The 14,573-nt window shown below is 60.1% G+C and overlaps 1 protein-coding gene across 2 annotated transcripts in view; it reads right to left on the bottom strand.

The window, feature by feature from the left end:
- MTCL2 (microtubule crosslinking factor 2) overlaps window positions 1-14,067 on the bottom strand; it is a 30,704-nt gene extending 16,637 nt beyond the window's left edge. For both annotated transcript variants that reach the window (XM_064674265.1, XM_064674266.1), the window contains exons 1-4: window positions 13,290-14,067; window positions 5,254-5,478; window positions 3,640-3,798; window positions 960-1,022 (exon numbers count right to left, since the gene is read on the bottom strand). In XM_064674265.1, coding sequence (XP_064530335.1) covers window positions 960-1,022; window positions 3,640-3,798; window positions 5,254-5,478; window positions 13,290-14,015 — 1,173 coding nt within the window. In that variant the 5' untranslated portion in view covers window positions 14,016-14,067. The remainder of the gene's footprint in view (window positions 1-959; window positions 1,023-3,639; window positions 3,799-5,253; window positions 5,479-13,289) is intronic.
- Between the last annotated feature and the right edge of the window lie 506 nt (window positions 14,068-14,573).

Here is a 14,573-nt window from a genome sequence, read left to right as displayed (position 1 = left end):
AGCCACAGTCTGCTCTCTGGGGAAGTGGGGGAAGGACACTGGGCTGGCCAGAAAAGGATCTCGAGGATGGAGTTAAAGAGAAATAACAAATGAACGACTGAAGGGGAAAGTCTTTGAGGGCCTGGGGATCCCTGTCCTGCAGCTGCACAGAGTGGGCTGTGCCAGCAAGGACACAGGTCACCCAGAACCCCTGGGGTGCTCGGGGTCCCTGCCATGAGATGCTCTCAGTCAGGAGTAGCTTTACAGCATCTCCTTCCCTGCTCCAGCTTTGGGGGAACAGATCCGCTCCCTAAAATAAACCTTTCACGTCTTTTTGCCTTTGAAAGAGGATTTTTCCTCTTGCCTATCTATCCCAGCAACAGCAGCTCTGCCTCTCCCAGCCCTGGTAACAGCATTAGCGAGTCACAGTAGCTCAGCCCAACAGCAAGTGACAGCTGAAATCCTGCTGCCACCAGCAAATCCCCCATCCCCTCCTCTGCCCCGGCAGCCTGTGAGGGGCAGGGACAACGTGTGGCCTCCAGCCATCCCCCATGGGGACCCTCTGCTCTCCCAGACCCCTTGAGGTTCCCGGGCCACTCTCAAGTACAGCTGTTGACAGGCAGGAGGGACCCAGGCTGTGACAGCCACAATCCAAGGGCATGAGCAGCTTTGAAACGTAAAAGCCAAAGTCCTTCAGCTCCTTACACAGGGAAAGGGTTAAAGCCACCGCCTGGCCACTGCTGCTCCATTGATAAATGAGACAAGGGAGCGGCTGAGGACAAAGAGGATGGCCCAGCACATCAATCCCTCCCTTATGCGGGGGCTTTGAGAGGCAGGAAAGCTCTGCAAAGCCCTGCAAGGAGGGGATGGCACTGCCATGCCCAGATTTACTCCTGGGCTGGGCGTATTCTCCAGCTGGCACCATGACCTGGGTGTTGGTGGGTCACTGTGGCGTGTCCTGGATGCACTGGCACTGATACCTGCACTGATGGCTTCTTCTCTGTCTTCCCAAGGGAGCGAGACCCCCGTTTCTTGAGGGAATTCTGCAGAGAGCAGAGAGAGCTGTTACCCGTAGCAAGCACACAGCACCCCAGTGCAGACAGACAGACAGACAGACCCAGCATCCACACCAACTTTTCCAGCTGCTTGTGAACCCCAGGAATACACCCAAGCCCCAGTGGGCTGAGGGAGGCCCTTTGCTTGGAGGGAGCTGGACTGGTGAGCATCACATCATGAGGTTTGGCCAGAAATTCCCCCTGCAGGCAAGCGAGCAGTGAGAGAGCAGGAGTGAGCAGGAAATGAGCCATGGAGAGTGGAGAGGCTGAGTCACAGTCACTGTCAGGGCTGGATGGAGCAGGGAATCCAACCCCCAGGCCAAGGGACAGCTCTCAGGGCATTCCAGTGTGAGAGCAGCAGTTGATGACATTCCCCATCGCCTTTTCCCCAAGCAAGGGACATGTCCTGGTCACTCAGCTATGGTGAGGGCTCCTCAGCAGGACAATGCTGACTCTGCTCTCAGGGTGTCTGGGGACACAAGGGACAATGTCCAGGCTAGTGAGGACAGCTGGGAGATGGGGAAGGCAGGCAGAGCAATAAGGGAGACCAAAAGTGTGAGAAAAAAGCGGGTGCCCAGAGCACCCTGGGGAGGGGAGCTGGGGGAAAACCTTCAAGAACATCCACACAGCCCCCATGAGCACGATCCATGCAGCTGCCCTGGACCTATTTCCAAGCTGGTGCTGAGGCCCAACAGCCAAAGAAAGCAGCTGTGAAATGTAAGCTGCTGCCTGTGCCAAGGTGCCGGGCTCCAGGCTTTCCTATTAAGGCCACGACCATCACTGGAGCTGCTGGAGCTGCAGAGCCTCTCCCAGAGGCTGGCTGTGCCACGTCGACATCCCTCACCCCCACTGCGCTGGGGACTGGGGCTGGCACAGGACATCACCAGCCTCAAACAGCCCCAAGCACCCCAGGCACAGCACCCTGGGTCAGGGGACATTGCTCCACCTTGGGAGCATCCCTTGGGGTGGCTGTACCCGAGAGTCTGGTCACAGCCTAGCTCCACGTGGCAGGTTTGGCATAGGGTACCTGGATTGGTCCTACTTTATTCCTGCCCCCCAGGAGATGCTATGGAGGGGTAGAGCAGAGAGGAAAATGCCTGTGCCTTTGGGGATGATCCCCAGACAATTATCCAATTATGGGAGAAACCTCTTGGAAGGGAGAAATAATCAGCCCTGAGGGGTGAGCCCAGCCCTGTGCAGCCTCTTGGCTTGGCTGCTAACGAGCTCTGCCAGGCTCTGCGCCCTCCAGCAGCAGGGAGGAGGTGGAGGAGGGCTGTTAGCTCACTTTGACTAATGTTTGCCTAATTAGCACTCTGCAATCAGTGAGTAACCCCAACGCCCTTGCTAGCCTGGGGACACTCCATCCCGAGCTTGGAGACCGTCTCTGAGCTTGTACCCGCCAGCAGCATCCCCCCTGGGCTCAGGCAGCTGCAGAGGGGCTGTATCCTGTCCTGTCCCACGCTCTTCAGCCAGGGCAAGGCAGCAGCTGCCTCTCGGAGCCCCCCTCACACTGACCACGCAACCATTTTCTCTGCCTGTTTTCCAGGCGCGGGAGTGCTCCCTCCCAGCTCCCACCGCTGCCATTTGTTATTCAGCCCGCGCTCCCGGCTGCAGGGAAACCCATTTCATGGCTGTCAGTGCAGCCTGCACAGCCCAGGGACGAGACACCCCGTGCGGGGGACACTGCTCCGTGTCACCAGCGGGAGGATGGCTGAGAGGGGACGGGTGTGACCACGGCCAGGTCCTGCAGCTCCTTCCCAGGAGCCGGTCCCGGCATTAGACGGAGCTGGCCCCAGAGATCCCAAGCTGTGTGCAGGAAGCACGGTGGGGGAAGCGAGAGCTTTCCCTTCCCTGTGTCTCCTCCCCCACACTGCCCTGATGGCTCAGCCAGCGGTGCTTCCCGAGGGCCCCCGGGGACCAAAGGCATCCCGGGCAGTAAGGAAGTGGGTTACAAGTGCTGCAATGGATCACAAGTCCATGCTGTCACCGGGATGCCTTTCCTATCACCAAGGATAACATCCTGCCAGGAGCTGGTCCCAAATGCGGCACAGAGCACCCTGGACCTGTGCATATGGGTACATGTGTGGCTGCCCAGGACACAGAGGGGGTTGTGCACCCACCCAGCTCTGCAGCACCACCAGGACACCTTCAGGACACTGCTGGGACACCGCTGGGACAGGGCTGCCACACACCCCATGGCTCAGCCCAGTTTGAACCAGCAGCATGTGGTCAGGATACATCCAGCACCGGGCACTGTGCCAGGCACACACAGACCCCACACATCACGCTGGGCTTTGCCCAGTGGGAGTTGGGCACGGCCCAGGTGGCCAGGCTGAGCAAGTGGCTGAGGACATATAAAGTGTCTCTAGCACAGGGGGGGAAGTCCTGCAGCCCCCCTAGATGGGGCAGAGCCAGCCCATGCCCGCAGGGTGGGATGAATCGTGCCGAGGGCAGGCACTGCTCAAGTTTCACAAGCATCTGCAGCAGGGTTTGGGTTTCAGTGACTCAAGCAGGGTTGGGGGATCCCATGATTCAGGGCCGGGACACCTGCTACGAGCAGAGCCTTGGGGACTCCTCCCGGGGCCCCCTCCCGTGTCCCGCTCACCTCTCGGAGCTTGTCCATCTCGTTCTGCACCACCTGTTTGGCCAGCTCGGTCTCGATGAGCCGCTGGCGCAGGTCCTCGTTCTCCTCCTCCAGCCTGATCCTCTTCTTCTCCACCACCTCCAGCTCATTGTGGAGCCGCACAGAGACGTCCTTGGCCACCTGGGGACACAACAGGGGTCTCATCAGACTGCTACACTGTGCAGGGGGCTGGGACTGCAGCTCCTGGGAACCTGCAATACTCACGCAGAGAACGTCAGGCTGTTACTGAGATCCTCTGGAGCAGACACTGGTGGGTGACACCCTGACTCCTGTGTGTGCCCCCATCCCCTGGCCAACCTGCCTCCTCCATCTCTAATCCAATGCTGTTGTTGCCTTTTTCTACCTTTTTCCCACACCATGAGGCTGGAAAAGCCCCCAGACGGTTGGAAAATCTGTTGGGAAGCATCAGAACAGGCAGCCTCTCACTGTGGGCAGCAGCTGTGCTGGTCAGGAGAAAGGCGAGCTGCTGCATCACATTACAGAAAAACCAGCAGCTGCCCCGAGGTGAAGGGTGCCTACATCCACCTCAGAGCCTCCCCTCTCTCCAGATCCCTGCAAGGGAGCAGCCCCTGGCATAAAGGGAGCTTAACAGCACAAAACATTCACTCTTGCATACATAGGAAGGGAAAAATTGTCCGGAGTGCCCGTGTTCCCCTGCACAGCCCAGGACACCAGCGCTGAGGAGGAAGCAGCAAGCCCCTCTGTAGGGCTGGGGGGGCTCAGGCCATGGGGTCAGGCTCCTGTTCCCCCAAGGATGGGCTGTGCTTTCTTTCCCATAAAGGGAGAAGCCGGAGGAGGCGTTTTTGGCAGCAGCAGCAGCCCAAGCTGGGGGCTGATGGGAGGTTTGGGGAGGGGATCAGGGCCCCAGCAGGGATGGGCAGCACAAGGCGGGTTCGCAGCCCTACACTTGTGTCACCAGGACCGGCTGTTTTCTGCTCAAAAAACAAAGTTAGTCCTCAAGCTGCTGCCCATCCATGCAGAGCTGTCTCCGACGGGCACCGCACCCCCCTCCTGGCAGCAGCTGTGTCAGCAAGAGCCCTCAGCAAACACTCACTGGCACCAGCGGCTCCTTGAGGGCAAAGCAACGTCACCCTGCAGAAATCCCCTCCTCCCTGCCCCAGCCTGGAGTGCTGGGATTCCTGGAGCTCTGCAAGGTTTCCCCACGGGCTAAGAGGAGCAGCTCCCAGGTCCCCAGGGTCCTGGTCCCCACACTCCCTCCCTGCACGCCCATGCCCTCAGTGGTGGCCCCGTTGCATCCCCATCAGAGCAGGATAAGGGAGCTCCAGTCTGTACAGGATGAACCTCACATATGGCACTGAGACCCCCATCCTTGGACCATGCTGGCCATCTCCACCCAGAGATGTCCTCAGACCTGGGGTCTGAGTGCAGCCAAAGCACTGCTCCCACTTCTCACATCACCACTGCTCGTGGGGAATCGTGATGTCCCCATCAACGGCCTCACAAACAGCACAGCCCCACGGAGCTCCCCACACCCCCGCCACCTCCACGGACACAACTCATCAAGAACCACTGCGGGGGCCCTGCCTGGGTGGGGATGTCCCCTGCCAGGCTCACCTTGACGTCCTGCTCGAGGCTGTGGATGAGCTCTCCGTCCACCTGGCCGGTCTGTGCCACGCGCAGGCTGCGGCGCTCGGCCTTGCGCAGCCGGTACTGCAGGATGCGGCACGTCTTGCTGGCCTGGTCCAGCTGCTGCCGGAGCTCCTGCAGCTGGTACACGTCCTCCTCCATGTAGACATCCCTCATCTCCAGCATCTCGGCGCGCAGCTCCTCGATCTCATCCTGTGGGGAGACGTGTGTCAGAGGGGGCAGACCTGTGGGACATCTCACCACTGTGGCTCCCCTGCCCTCCTCCACCCCACGAGCCATTTTCACAGACCTTCAACTCCCTGGGTCAAGCCCAGTTCTGGCAGGAAAAGGGCTCAGAGCCAGCTGGGCACCATCACCCACAGGTGAGCCAGACACCCGTTGGGGGGGAACAGTCAACACGGGCGCCTGAGAATATTTGTGGTAAAAGAAAGAGGAAGGTGGGGGAGGGAGAGGAGCTGCAGGAGCAGCTCAGGCGGCAGCCACGGGGAGAAAAATTAGGTTATCTTTGGAAAAGATGTGTCAGGGAGGCAAGGGAGGGAAGGAGGAGACGGCAGGCGAGGACAGGGGAGGCAACACAGGGACATGAACGAGATGCCACCAGCGAGGGGAACCAGAGCTTGCCCCTTGTTTTGCCACCAAGCAGCAGTCAATGAGCTGGGTGCCCACTTCCACCCCTTCCCAGTCCCATCAGCTCTCCCAGGGATGAACCTCTCCCAGACCAGCACAGCCTCTGGCATGAAGCCTTTGCATCACTGTCACAGCAGGGCCAGGGGTTGCTGGCACCAGTGCTAACCCAAAGCATCCTCCAGGGCTGCAGCACACAACTGCTGTGGAACCCCCAGTGCCACCCCCTCATCCAGCACAGGGCTGTGGCCACTGGGAATGCTCAAGGACTGTCCCCTATGGATCCACACAGGCTGCACTGCCCAAAGCTCCTTTCATGTAGCCATGAACATAGATTCAACCCAAATCCTAAGCAAATGCTCCAGCCATCACACCGGCTGTTCTCCTCAACAAGAGCCAGTGGACCCAGCACACTCCTGCTAAGAGATCAAGTACCTGCATTCCTGCCAAAACCCCTGCCACTAAACACCACCCACTGCTGCCAAACACAACTGCCACTTGAGAAGCGAGGGGCTCACACTGCCACCCTGCACCACGGCATGGCCAGGGGAGGGACACGAGCATCCAGCACAGGCAGTGGGGATGCTCAGCCCTGATTCACCCTGGGCAGAGGGGGACGGGACCCCCCTGCTCCCCACACTGCCTGTGACAGTGTCCTAGAGCCTGAGACCACAGCTCTGTGCCGGCTCTGCCAGGCGCTGGCACCGTGGCTGCCGCGCTCGCCCGGCCCAGACAAAGCCCCAGCTGCAAGAACTCCCCAAAAGGCAGAGCTGAGCCCAGGGAGGGGGGTGGCAGCTGCAGGGACAAGTCACAGTCACTCACTGTTGGCTTTAAACACTTTGTGACAAAGAAGGAACGTCAATTAGACAATCCCAGATTATCTCCTGGCCTGGGCTGGCAGAGCCCGGTGGCACCATGGCCACCAGTGTCCGGCCACCCTCCACTGCCCTGCTGCTTGCTGGGGGGTCTTGAGAAGAACAGCAGAGCAGAAATAGCCTGAGGCTCCGAGATGGGCTGCGGGAGGTCCCAGGGACAGCCAGCCAGGCTGTTCCAGGGACAGCCAGAGACCACCCTGTGAAAGGGCATCACTGCAGACACGTTTTGGAAACCCCTCCGGACACCTGAAATCCTCCCGGATTTCAGATGTGAAATCCCCCCATGGATGAACCACATGTGCTGGCAGACAGCCCTGTGATGGCTGTGACACACCCTGGAGTGACAAACTCGCTGGGAACCCACCCCCATGGCAGTGCCACAGCCCTGGGGACACCAGCAAAACCCCCCCGAGCCAAACCAGCCCAGGGAGCTGGTTTATGGCATCTATTCCTTGGGAGCTTTCATAAGACAAAAAGCATTATGGATTGCAGGTGAGCAGGCGCAGTGCAACGGGGGGTGGAAAACAGCCTCGCTACCAAAGTCAGGAGAATCGTGGCTTGAATACAATTCCAATCCCACTCCAGCACAGACCATTCCTGCTCCTGTTTGCTATGCGGCTTCCCCAGGCAGCAGCTGAGCAGGGCAGGGAGCAGGGACCTTGGAAAAAACCCAACCAAACCTTGCATTTGCTTGGAAGGAAGCCTGGGCTTGCCCTGCTAAGAGCTCCTGCTTGTTTATGCCTCGGGTTGTAGCAACCGTTATTTTAGGGGGAGGCCGTGTCCAGCGTGATCCACAATCCACGGCCTGGGCAAAGCCCGGAGGCACAGCCCTGAGCTGCTCCTTCACTGCCTGCTTCCCTGTGGAGTGGGGCTGGGGGATTTTGAAGCAGGGCTGGCACTGGGGGGGGGGGCTGGGAAAGCGGTGCCTGCCTTCACTCCAGCTGCAGGAATTTACCTGCATCCTATAATGCCAATAAACCCTTGGAGTGGCCACAGCCCGGCAGCCCCAGCTTGCCCCAAGGAAGGAAGCCACTAAGCCATAGTAAAGGGATTAGGACTGGGGAGTGGAAAAATGCCAGCTAACTGAAGGAGACCTTAGGAGGGCAGAGCTGACCTCCTTCACAGCCAGGCCATGGCAAAAGAGCAGCCCTGTGGGGTCTGGAGGCAGCGCAGGGGGCTCTTTATGGATTCAGGAGTCTGTGACAGCCACTGAGCCTCATCCTGTGCATCTGCACATCTTCCAGAGTTGATGCCCAACTCAGCAAAAAATCCATTGGACTAAGGTGAGAGCAGAGCCAGGGGAAGGGAGGAAACCCCACAGAAACCCCACAAATTCAGGGGGTGGCACTATGAGCATGGTGCACCGTAAGCAGTGCTACATGAAGTGTGAAATGGAGACGAGGTGGGCAACACTGAGGAGGAGATAAATGACTTCTCTCCAACACAGCTGCTGTGCTCAGCCCCTTGTCCCATAAACAACAGGGTGCCCACCCCTGTGTGCAGTCACAGCCTCCAAACACTCCTGGGGTGCACACGCCCTCCATCCTCCAGGATTACCCACTGCTGCATCCTGCTCATCCTGTCTCTGCAGCAGCAAAGATTTCATGGTGTTTTTACACCAGAAATCACCTGACTTGGAAAAGACACTGGGAATCTGCAGTCCAGGGAGACTCATTTGAATGCCCAAAGGACTGTGTGCAGAAGCAAACAGCCCATTTTGTGTCTGCAGGAGCCAGGTTACCCTCGATGGAGGAGCCCAAGAGACAACCTTCCTTCAACCTCCTCCGCACAAACCTCGGAGACAACTGTCTCTCCCTAGGGAGGTTATTAAGGAAACTAAGAAGCGGAAAGGTGGGATGCAAAGTGCCTGGTTCCAGTTCAGGAAAAAGGAACCGTGCATTTTCGGAGCAGGAGGAGGTGACAGCCGTGTCCACACATCCACTTGCAGGACAGCAGCTCTTCCTGGAAGGGCAAGACCTGGAAAGGGCTGAGCTTTAGGGTGATGGCCCTGAGCAGCGGCAGGGCAGAAGGGGGGCCAGTGGGGACAGCAGAGCACACCTCAAAATGCAGACCAGACCCATCAAAGGTTGCAGAAGAAGAGTTAAACCTTTGGATCTCCTGCCCAAGGGGAGTTACCTGCTGGCTTCAGTGAGTGCAGGAATGCAGTGAGCTCAGAGCAGAGCAGGGCACTCTGCGCAAGCCGGCAGCTCCTCAGCAGGACCCGCTATCTCTGGGAAGCAGAAAGCAGCCAGGGATACAAAACAGGATCATGCAAATGCCGCCATGGCTGGCTCTGGAGCCGCTGCCAGCACACACACCCTCACTTTGGCAGCCCCAGGCTCTGGGGCACAGCCAAGCAGCAGCCGCCTGGCCGTGGGGGACGGGCAGTGCTTTGGGGGGCACAGCCCTGCCTGCATCCCCCACCAGCACCCCTAAACTTCAGTGCGGGATGTAGAGGAGGAGAAAGGCTGGAAGCTGCCTGGATGTTTTGCAGTGATGCCTTTGTGCAAATCTCAGGGTCCTGCTGGCAGCGGCTGCGCCTGCGGCTCCCTCCCCTCGTGCAAAGACAGGGATTACCGTGCAGGAGCAACAAGCACCGGCTTCCTCCGAGATTACAGGACAAAAGCAGCAGCTTTCAATTAACTCTGAGCGCCCGTCAGGCAGGAGAGGGAATTATGCTAGAATTTGATAGGGAGAAAATAAAATCAGAGGGGGTTCTTAAAGGAAACTGCCCAGGGTGCTCAGGCATGTCCCTTTCTAGCCAGGGGTTCCCAGCAAATGCAGCCCAGCCCGAGCCTGTGCTGGGGTGCAGTGAGTGGAAGGATGGGCAAGGCACACCCATATCACACAAAAGGTGTGATTTTTTTTTTTAGGTGCATTAACAGCAGCTCTAGCCCAGCTCTGACAGCAAACACCAGCCATCCTTCCCTCCACGTCACGCTGGATGGAGCTCAGTGCAGCACCCTGTGCACTGATCCCTGCCCCTGGCCAGCACACCATTTCCCACTCAGCACTGGGAGTGAGGGAAAAATCAACATTTCTCGGCTTTACGCCTGCCCCCATAAATTCCCAGGCAAACAGCTGGGGGCTCTCTGCAGCCCAACCCCATGTCGTGCACCATCCGAAAAGGCAAGAGGCTGCAAAGACCTTTCCATGGCAAAGCCATGTGCCCTGGCTCTGCAGGTGGTTACTGGGATCTCTGGGAATTGTCCCTGTCCCTGTGGCTGGGTAGAATCTGAGCAGCAGCAGAGCAGGGCCACAGTGCCAACCAGGCTGCCCAGACACAGCCTCCAGTGCCCCTTCGGGGTGCTCTGAGAGCCCTCGCTGGTGGTATGTGCTGGTCCCTGACTGCCTTGGGGAAAACAAGGCACCCACTCACTCTGCATGTTTCTCCTAGAGCTGGGAAATGCATGCAAACCCCGAGGGATGTGGGATGACTCAGGGCAGGGAGCGGGAGGGGGACAAGCAGCAGGAAGGCACAGGCAGGGCTGTGCTCCCAGCATTATATGGCTCTTGCCTAAACCCCTTCCCGCAGAGAGGAGAGGAAAGGGTTTGCAGACATCCCCTCCCCTCGCTCCAAACCCTCTCCATGCCCACTCTTTGTCTGCCTGTCCCTCCGCAGCTGCTGCCGTATCACATCTCACATTTTCCAGCCCGCTGAGCAGGGCTGGGAGCTGCTCTCCAGCACACGGCTCAGCGACAGTGAGACGGGGCAAGGACACCCAAGACACCTCCTCCCTCCCCAGGCTGCCAACCTGCACGTGAGGAATGGCCCCTTTTTGGGAAAACACTTGGAATAACCCGTTTAGGGAGGGTTACAGCAGGTGCACCACCCTGGGAGCGGGGACAAGAGGAGGCACCGGCCCGCCTGGTGCTCCCAGGGTGGAAGGAGGGAGGCAGAGCCTTGCACAGATCTGGGCTGCAAAGAGAAATGGGTGAAGTGTGTTTAAACATGTACATTTTATTATGTCAGCCGAGGAAAGATGGGACGTGAGCTGGCACTGCTGGAGCTCTGCTGGGAAGCTCCCAAACCCAGCGTGCAGCACACGGGCGTAGTAGTACCACACACGTCTGGCTCATGCCAGAACGTCACCAAAACCCTCCCACCCCCAAAAATCCTCATCTCGCTTTCAGTACGCACTAGGTTTTAGCTGGCTCTGGTGAATACATTAAAAAAAAATATTCATCTGCAGCTACTTGAGTGAGTCCTAGGAAATAAGTCACCTTGGATAAGCCTGATTCACCCATACCCGAGGAGAAGGGAGCTGCGTGGCAAGGCAGGCAATGCCAACGCTTGGGTTAGGGCTTTATTTTTGCCCTAAGTCCTCAAATCCCTGAATTTTTAGCACAGACAGCACAAAACAGAACTCTGCTGCAGCCCAGCCCAGTTTTCTGCTCCTTGCTGGAGAAACTAGGCAAACCTTCCAGCATTTTTTGGAGCACAAGGGGAGTGTGCTCTGGGCTTCTGCCCAGCTGAAGCCAGGGTACCACCCCAGTCTTCTGCTTGAGCGTCAGGAGAAGCGAGCTCCAACACGGAAACATGGATATAAGCAGGATGCACATACCATGGAGGAGACACACATGCTGACAGAGAAGGGAGGATGCCACCAGCATCCCCACGGTCAGTCTTGGTGCACACCTCCAGCAGCTCTCCACTTTCCCACTGCTCCTGGCCAGGGGATTTGAGCTGCCACTCCTCATGGCAGGTAAAACACTCACACCCCACATGCCTGCAGCTTGCCAGGAAGGAGATCCTGTGGAAATGGAGGAAGCAATCGCTCTGTCCACAGGAATGGCAGCGCTCACACGCATGTTCTTGGAAACGGAGGGGCCTCATCTGTATTTTTCCAACTCCCAGTAAATCAAAGCCCTTAAGCTGTTGCTGCTAATTCTGGCAGGAGTTGGGACACCAGCTGTGAACTGAGGCTTTGCTAACGGACAAAGGGCCTGATTGACCATCTTCGAGCATGTCACCACTGCCCAGCTCCCACCTCGGGGCTGCAATCCCAACACATTTATGAACGTGGGCACCAGCAGATGAGAGCTGGCCTGACTTCCAACCTGTGGCATCCAAAGAGCAGCCAGGGACACCTGGTACCCATCCCTGAACCCTGCAGCATGTGACTGCACAAGCATCTCACGCACAGCTCCACCCTGAAGGAGAGCAGAGGGTCCAAAATGCCTGCAGCCCCCCGGGAAGTGGCACCTGGTGGGTGCTGGTGCCCACCCTGCAGCCAGCAGTGTGTGCCAAAGTGCATCAGGCCAATGTGTGACCAGAGGCAGAATGGCTCCATGCCCCTGTCCCCTCACAGCATGTCTACCCTGGCTTCACCATGCACCCATGAACCAGGCAGCCACTCTGCACGCCTGGAAAAAGCCCCCAGGGAGCACAGGAACCAGTGGGAAGAAGAGAGCTGGAAAATCTCCTGAGGGTCTGGCAGCATCAGCGGGCAGGGAGAGCAGCAGGGAGCATCCTACCCTGTGCCAGGGTGGGCTGTGCCCAGCTGCACAAGGTCAGGTTATGCCATATTGTGTCCCAGGATACCAAACCAGGCTGAGCCAAATCGTGCCATGCTGAGCTGCACCTTACTAAGCTGTGCCAGCCCAGGCTGTGCTGAGCCTCGCCATGCTGAGCTAGGGCCATACTAGGCTTGGCCATGCTACACCCATCTGTGCTGTGCCAGGGCAAGCCATGCCCAGCTGGGTAATGCCAGGCTGAGCTGGCCCATGTTGTGCCAGTGCCTGCCCTGTGCCAAGCCATGCCATGATACGTTGAGCCAAGCAGTGCCAGCCATGCCACACCACGCTGGACCATGCCCAGCTGGGCCATGCTGTGCCACAGCCATAGAGCTCTGCCCTAAGTCCAGTGGGGCCATGCCAGGCTTAGTTAAGCTGGGCCCTACATCCAGTCATGCCACACTGTGCCAAGATGAGCCAAGCCAGGCCCAGTCACAACATGCCAGGTCATCCCTGGCTGTGCCATGCCAGTGATGCCATGCTGGGCTGAGCCATGCCAAGCCCTGCACCCAGCCATAGTGTGCTAGTCTGCCCAACAAAGTCAGGCCAGGCTGTGCTTGGTGATGTTGTGCCAGGCTGAGCCAGGGCACCCTGGGCTGAGACAAACTGTGCCCTGTGCCCAGCCATGCCCTGGGGTGCCCTGCACCACACTGTACCTCAGGATGCTGTGCCACACTGAGCTACACTTTGGGATGCTGTGCTGTGCCATGCCATGCCATTCCCAGGGATGCCGTGCCATGCTATTGCCCAGAGGTGCTGTGCCATGCCGAGCCGTGCACAGGGATGCCACACCATGCCATGCTACGTCCAAGGATGCTGTGCCATGCTGAGCCGTGCCCTCAGATGCCCTGCAAAGCTCTAGGACGTTTAACCACGCTACGGACAGCGATGCTGACCCTGGCTGACCCATGCCACGTTTTGCCACAGTACTGCCCAGGGATACCACGCCACACCGAGCCGTGCCCGGGGACGTCCCGCCGTGCCCACCTTGAGATAGTCGTTCTCGGAGCGCAGGTCCTCCAGCTCGCGGAGCAGCCCGTCGGTGCCGGCGTCCAGCAGCTCCTCGGTGAGGTCGGAGAAGGCGAGCGAGGTGCTGAGCTGCAGGCGGCTGCTGGCCACGGAGGCGACCGAGGGCTCCTCGGGCAGCGGCGACGCCTCCCCGGCCGAGGGCGGCGGCGGCGGGGCGCTGCCGGGGGACTCGCCATCGCTGCCGCTCAGCCCCAGCTCCAGCGAGAGCAGCTTCGCCTCCTCCGAGGCGCTGCAGTCCGACACCTCCGAGCTGCTGTCGGTCAGCCCGGAGCTCGGCCCGGGCGCCGGCACCGAGCCGGGCGCCGACGCCGTTCTCCGCGCCCCGGGGGCCGCCGTGTCGGCTCCGTGCCGCCGGCCCTTCGGCCGCGCCGCGCCGCGCCCCGCCGGCCCTTTACCGCCGGGGCGAGCCCCCGCCGCCCCCCGCTTCTCGGGCCGCCCGTCCTTGCCGCCCGCCCGCCGCGGGTGCGGGTGCGGGTGCGCTCCGCCCGCCGACAGCCGCGGGGCCGCGCCCGGGTGCCCCCCGGGGCCGCCGCGCCGGCTCTTGGCCAGCGACCAGCCGGGCACCTCCTTGGGGCGGGCGGGCGACGGCGCCCGCTGCGGCTTCTTCTTCCTCTCCGGGAGCGGCGGCGGAGGTGGAGGCGGCGGCGGCGCGGGGGGACCCGGCTCTGCCGGCTCGGCCTCCATCTCCCGCTGCGCTGCGCTGGGCTCGGCCCCGGCTGCGGCTGCGGCTGCGGCCCCGGCTCGGCCCCGGCTCCGCCCGCCGCCGCCGCCGGGCGGGGACGAGCGCGGGCGGCGAACAAAAGGCGGCGGAGGGAGTGAGGGGGAGAGCGGGGGGGTTGGTGGTGGTTGGCCGTGCTGGCGGCAACAGCGACCCCTCCGCCCGCCCGGAGCCGCGCTGCGAGATCCCACCCTGCCACCGCCACCCTGCAGCCCCGGCACCCCGCGGGGATGGGGTGTCACCCGTGGATGGGGGCATCCCCGATGGATGGGGCATGCACGGTTGTTGGGGGCATCCCCGATGGATGGGGTGTACGCGATTGGGGCATATATGATGGATGACAGCATTCCCGATGGACGGGGACATCCCTTATGGATGTGGGCATCCCTCATGGATGGGGCAGCCGTGATGGATGGTGACATACGGGATGGATGGGGGCATCCCCGATGGATGGGGGCATTCCCGATGAATAGAGCATCCCCGGGATGAGGTGTCCCCGCTGAGTATCTTCCTCAGGGCGTGTC

Source organism: Pseudopipra pipra, chromosome 17 (assembly GCF_036250125.1).
Source record: "Pseudopipra pipra isolate bDixPip1 chromosome 17, bDixPip1.hap1, whole genome shotgun sequence".
In the NCBI taxonomy this organism is placed as follows: Eukaryota; Metazoa; Chordata; class Aves; order Passeriformes; family Pipridae; genus Pseudopipra; species Pseudopipra pipra.
The sequence above is the reverse complement of the archived record's forward strand: the minus strand, read 5'-3'. Positions and strand labels throughout refer to the sequence as shown.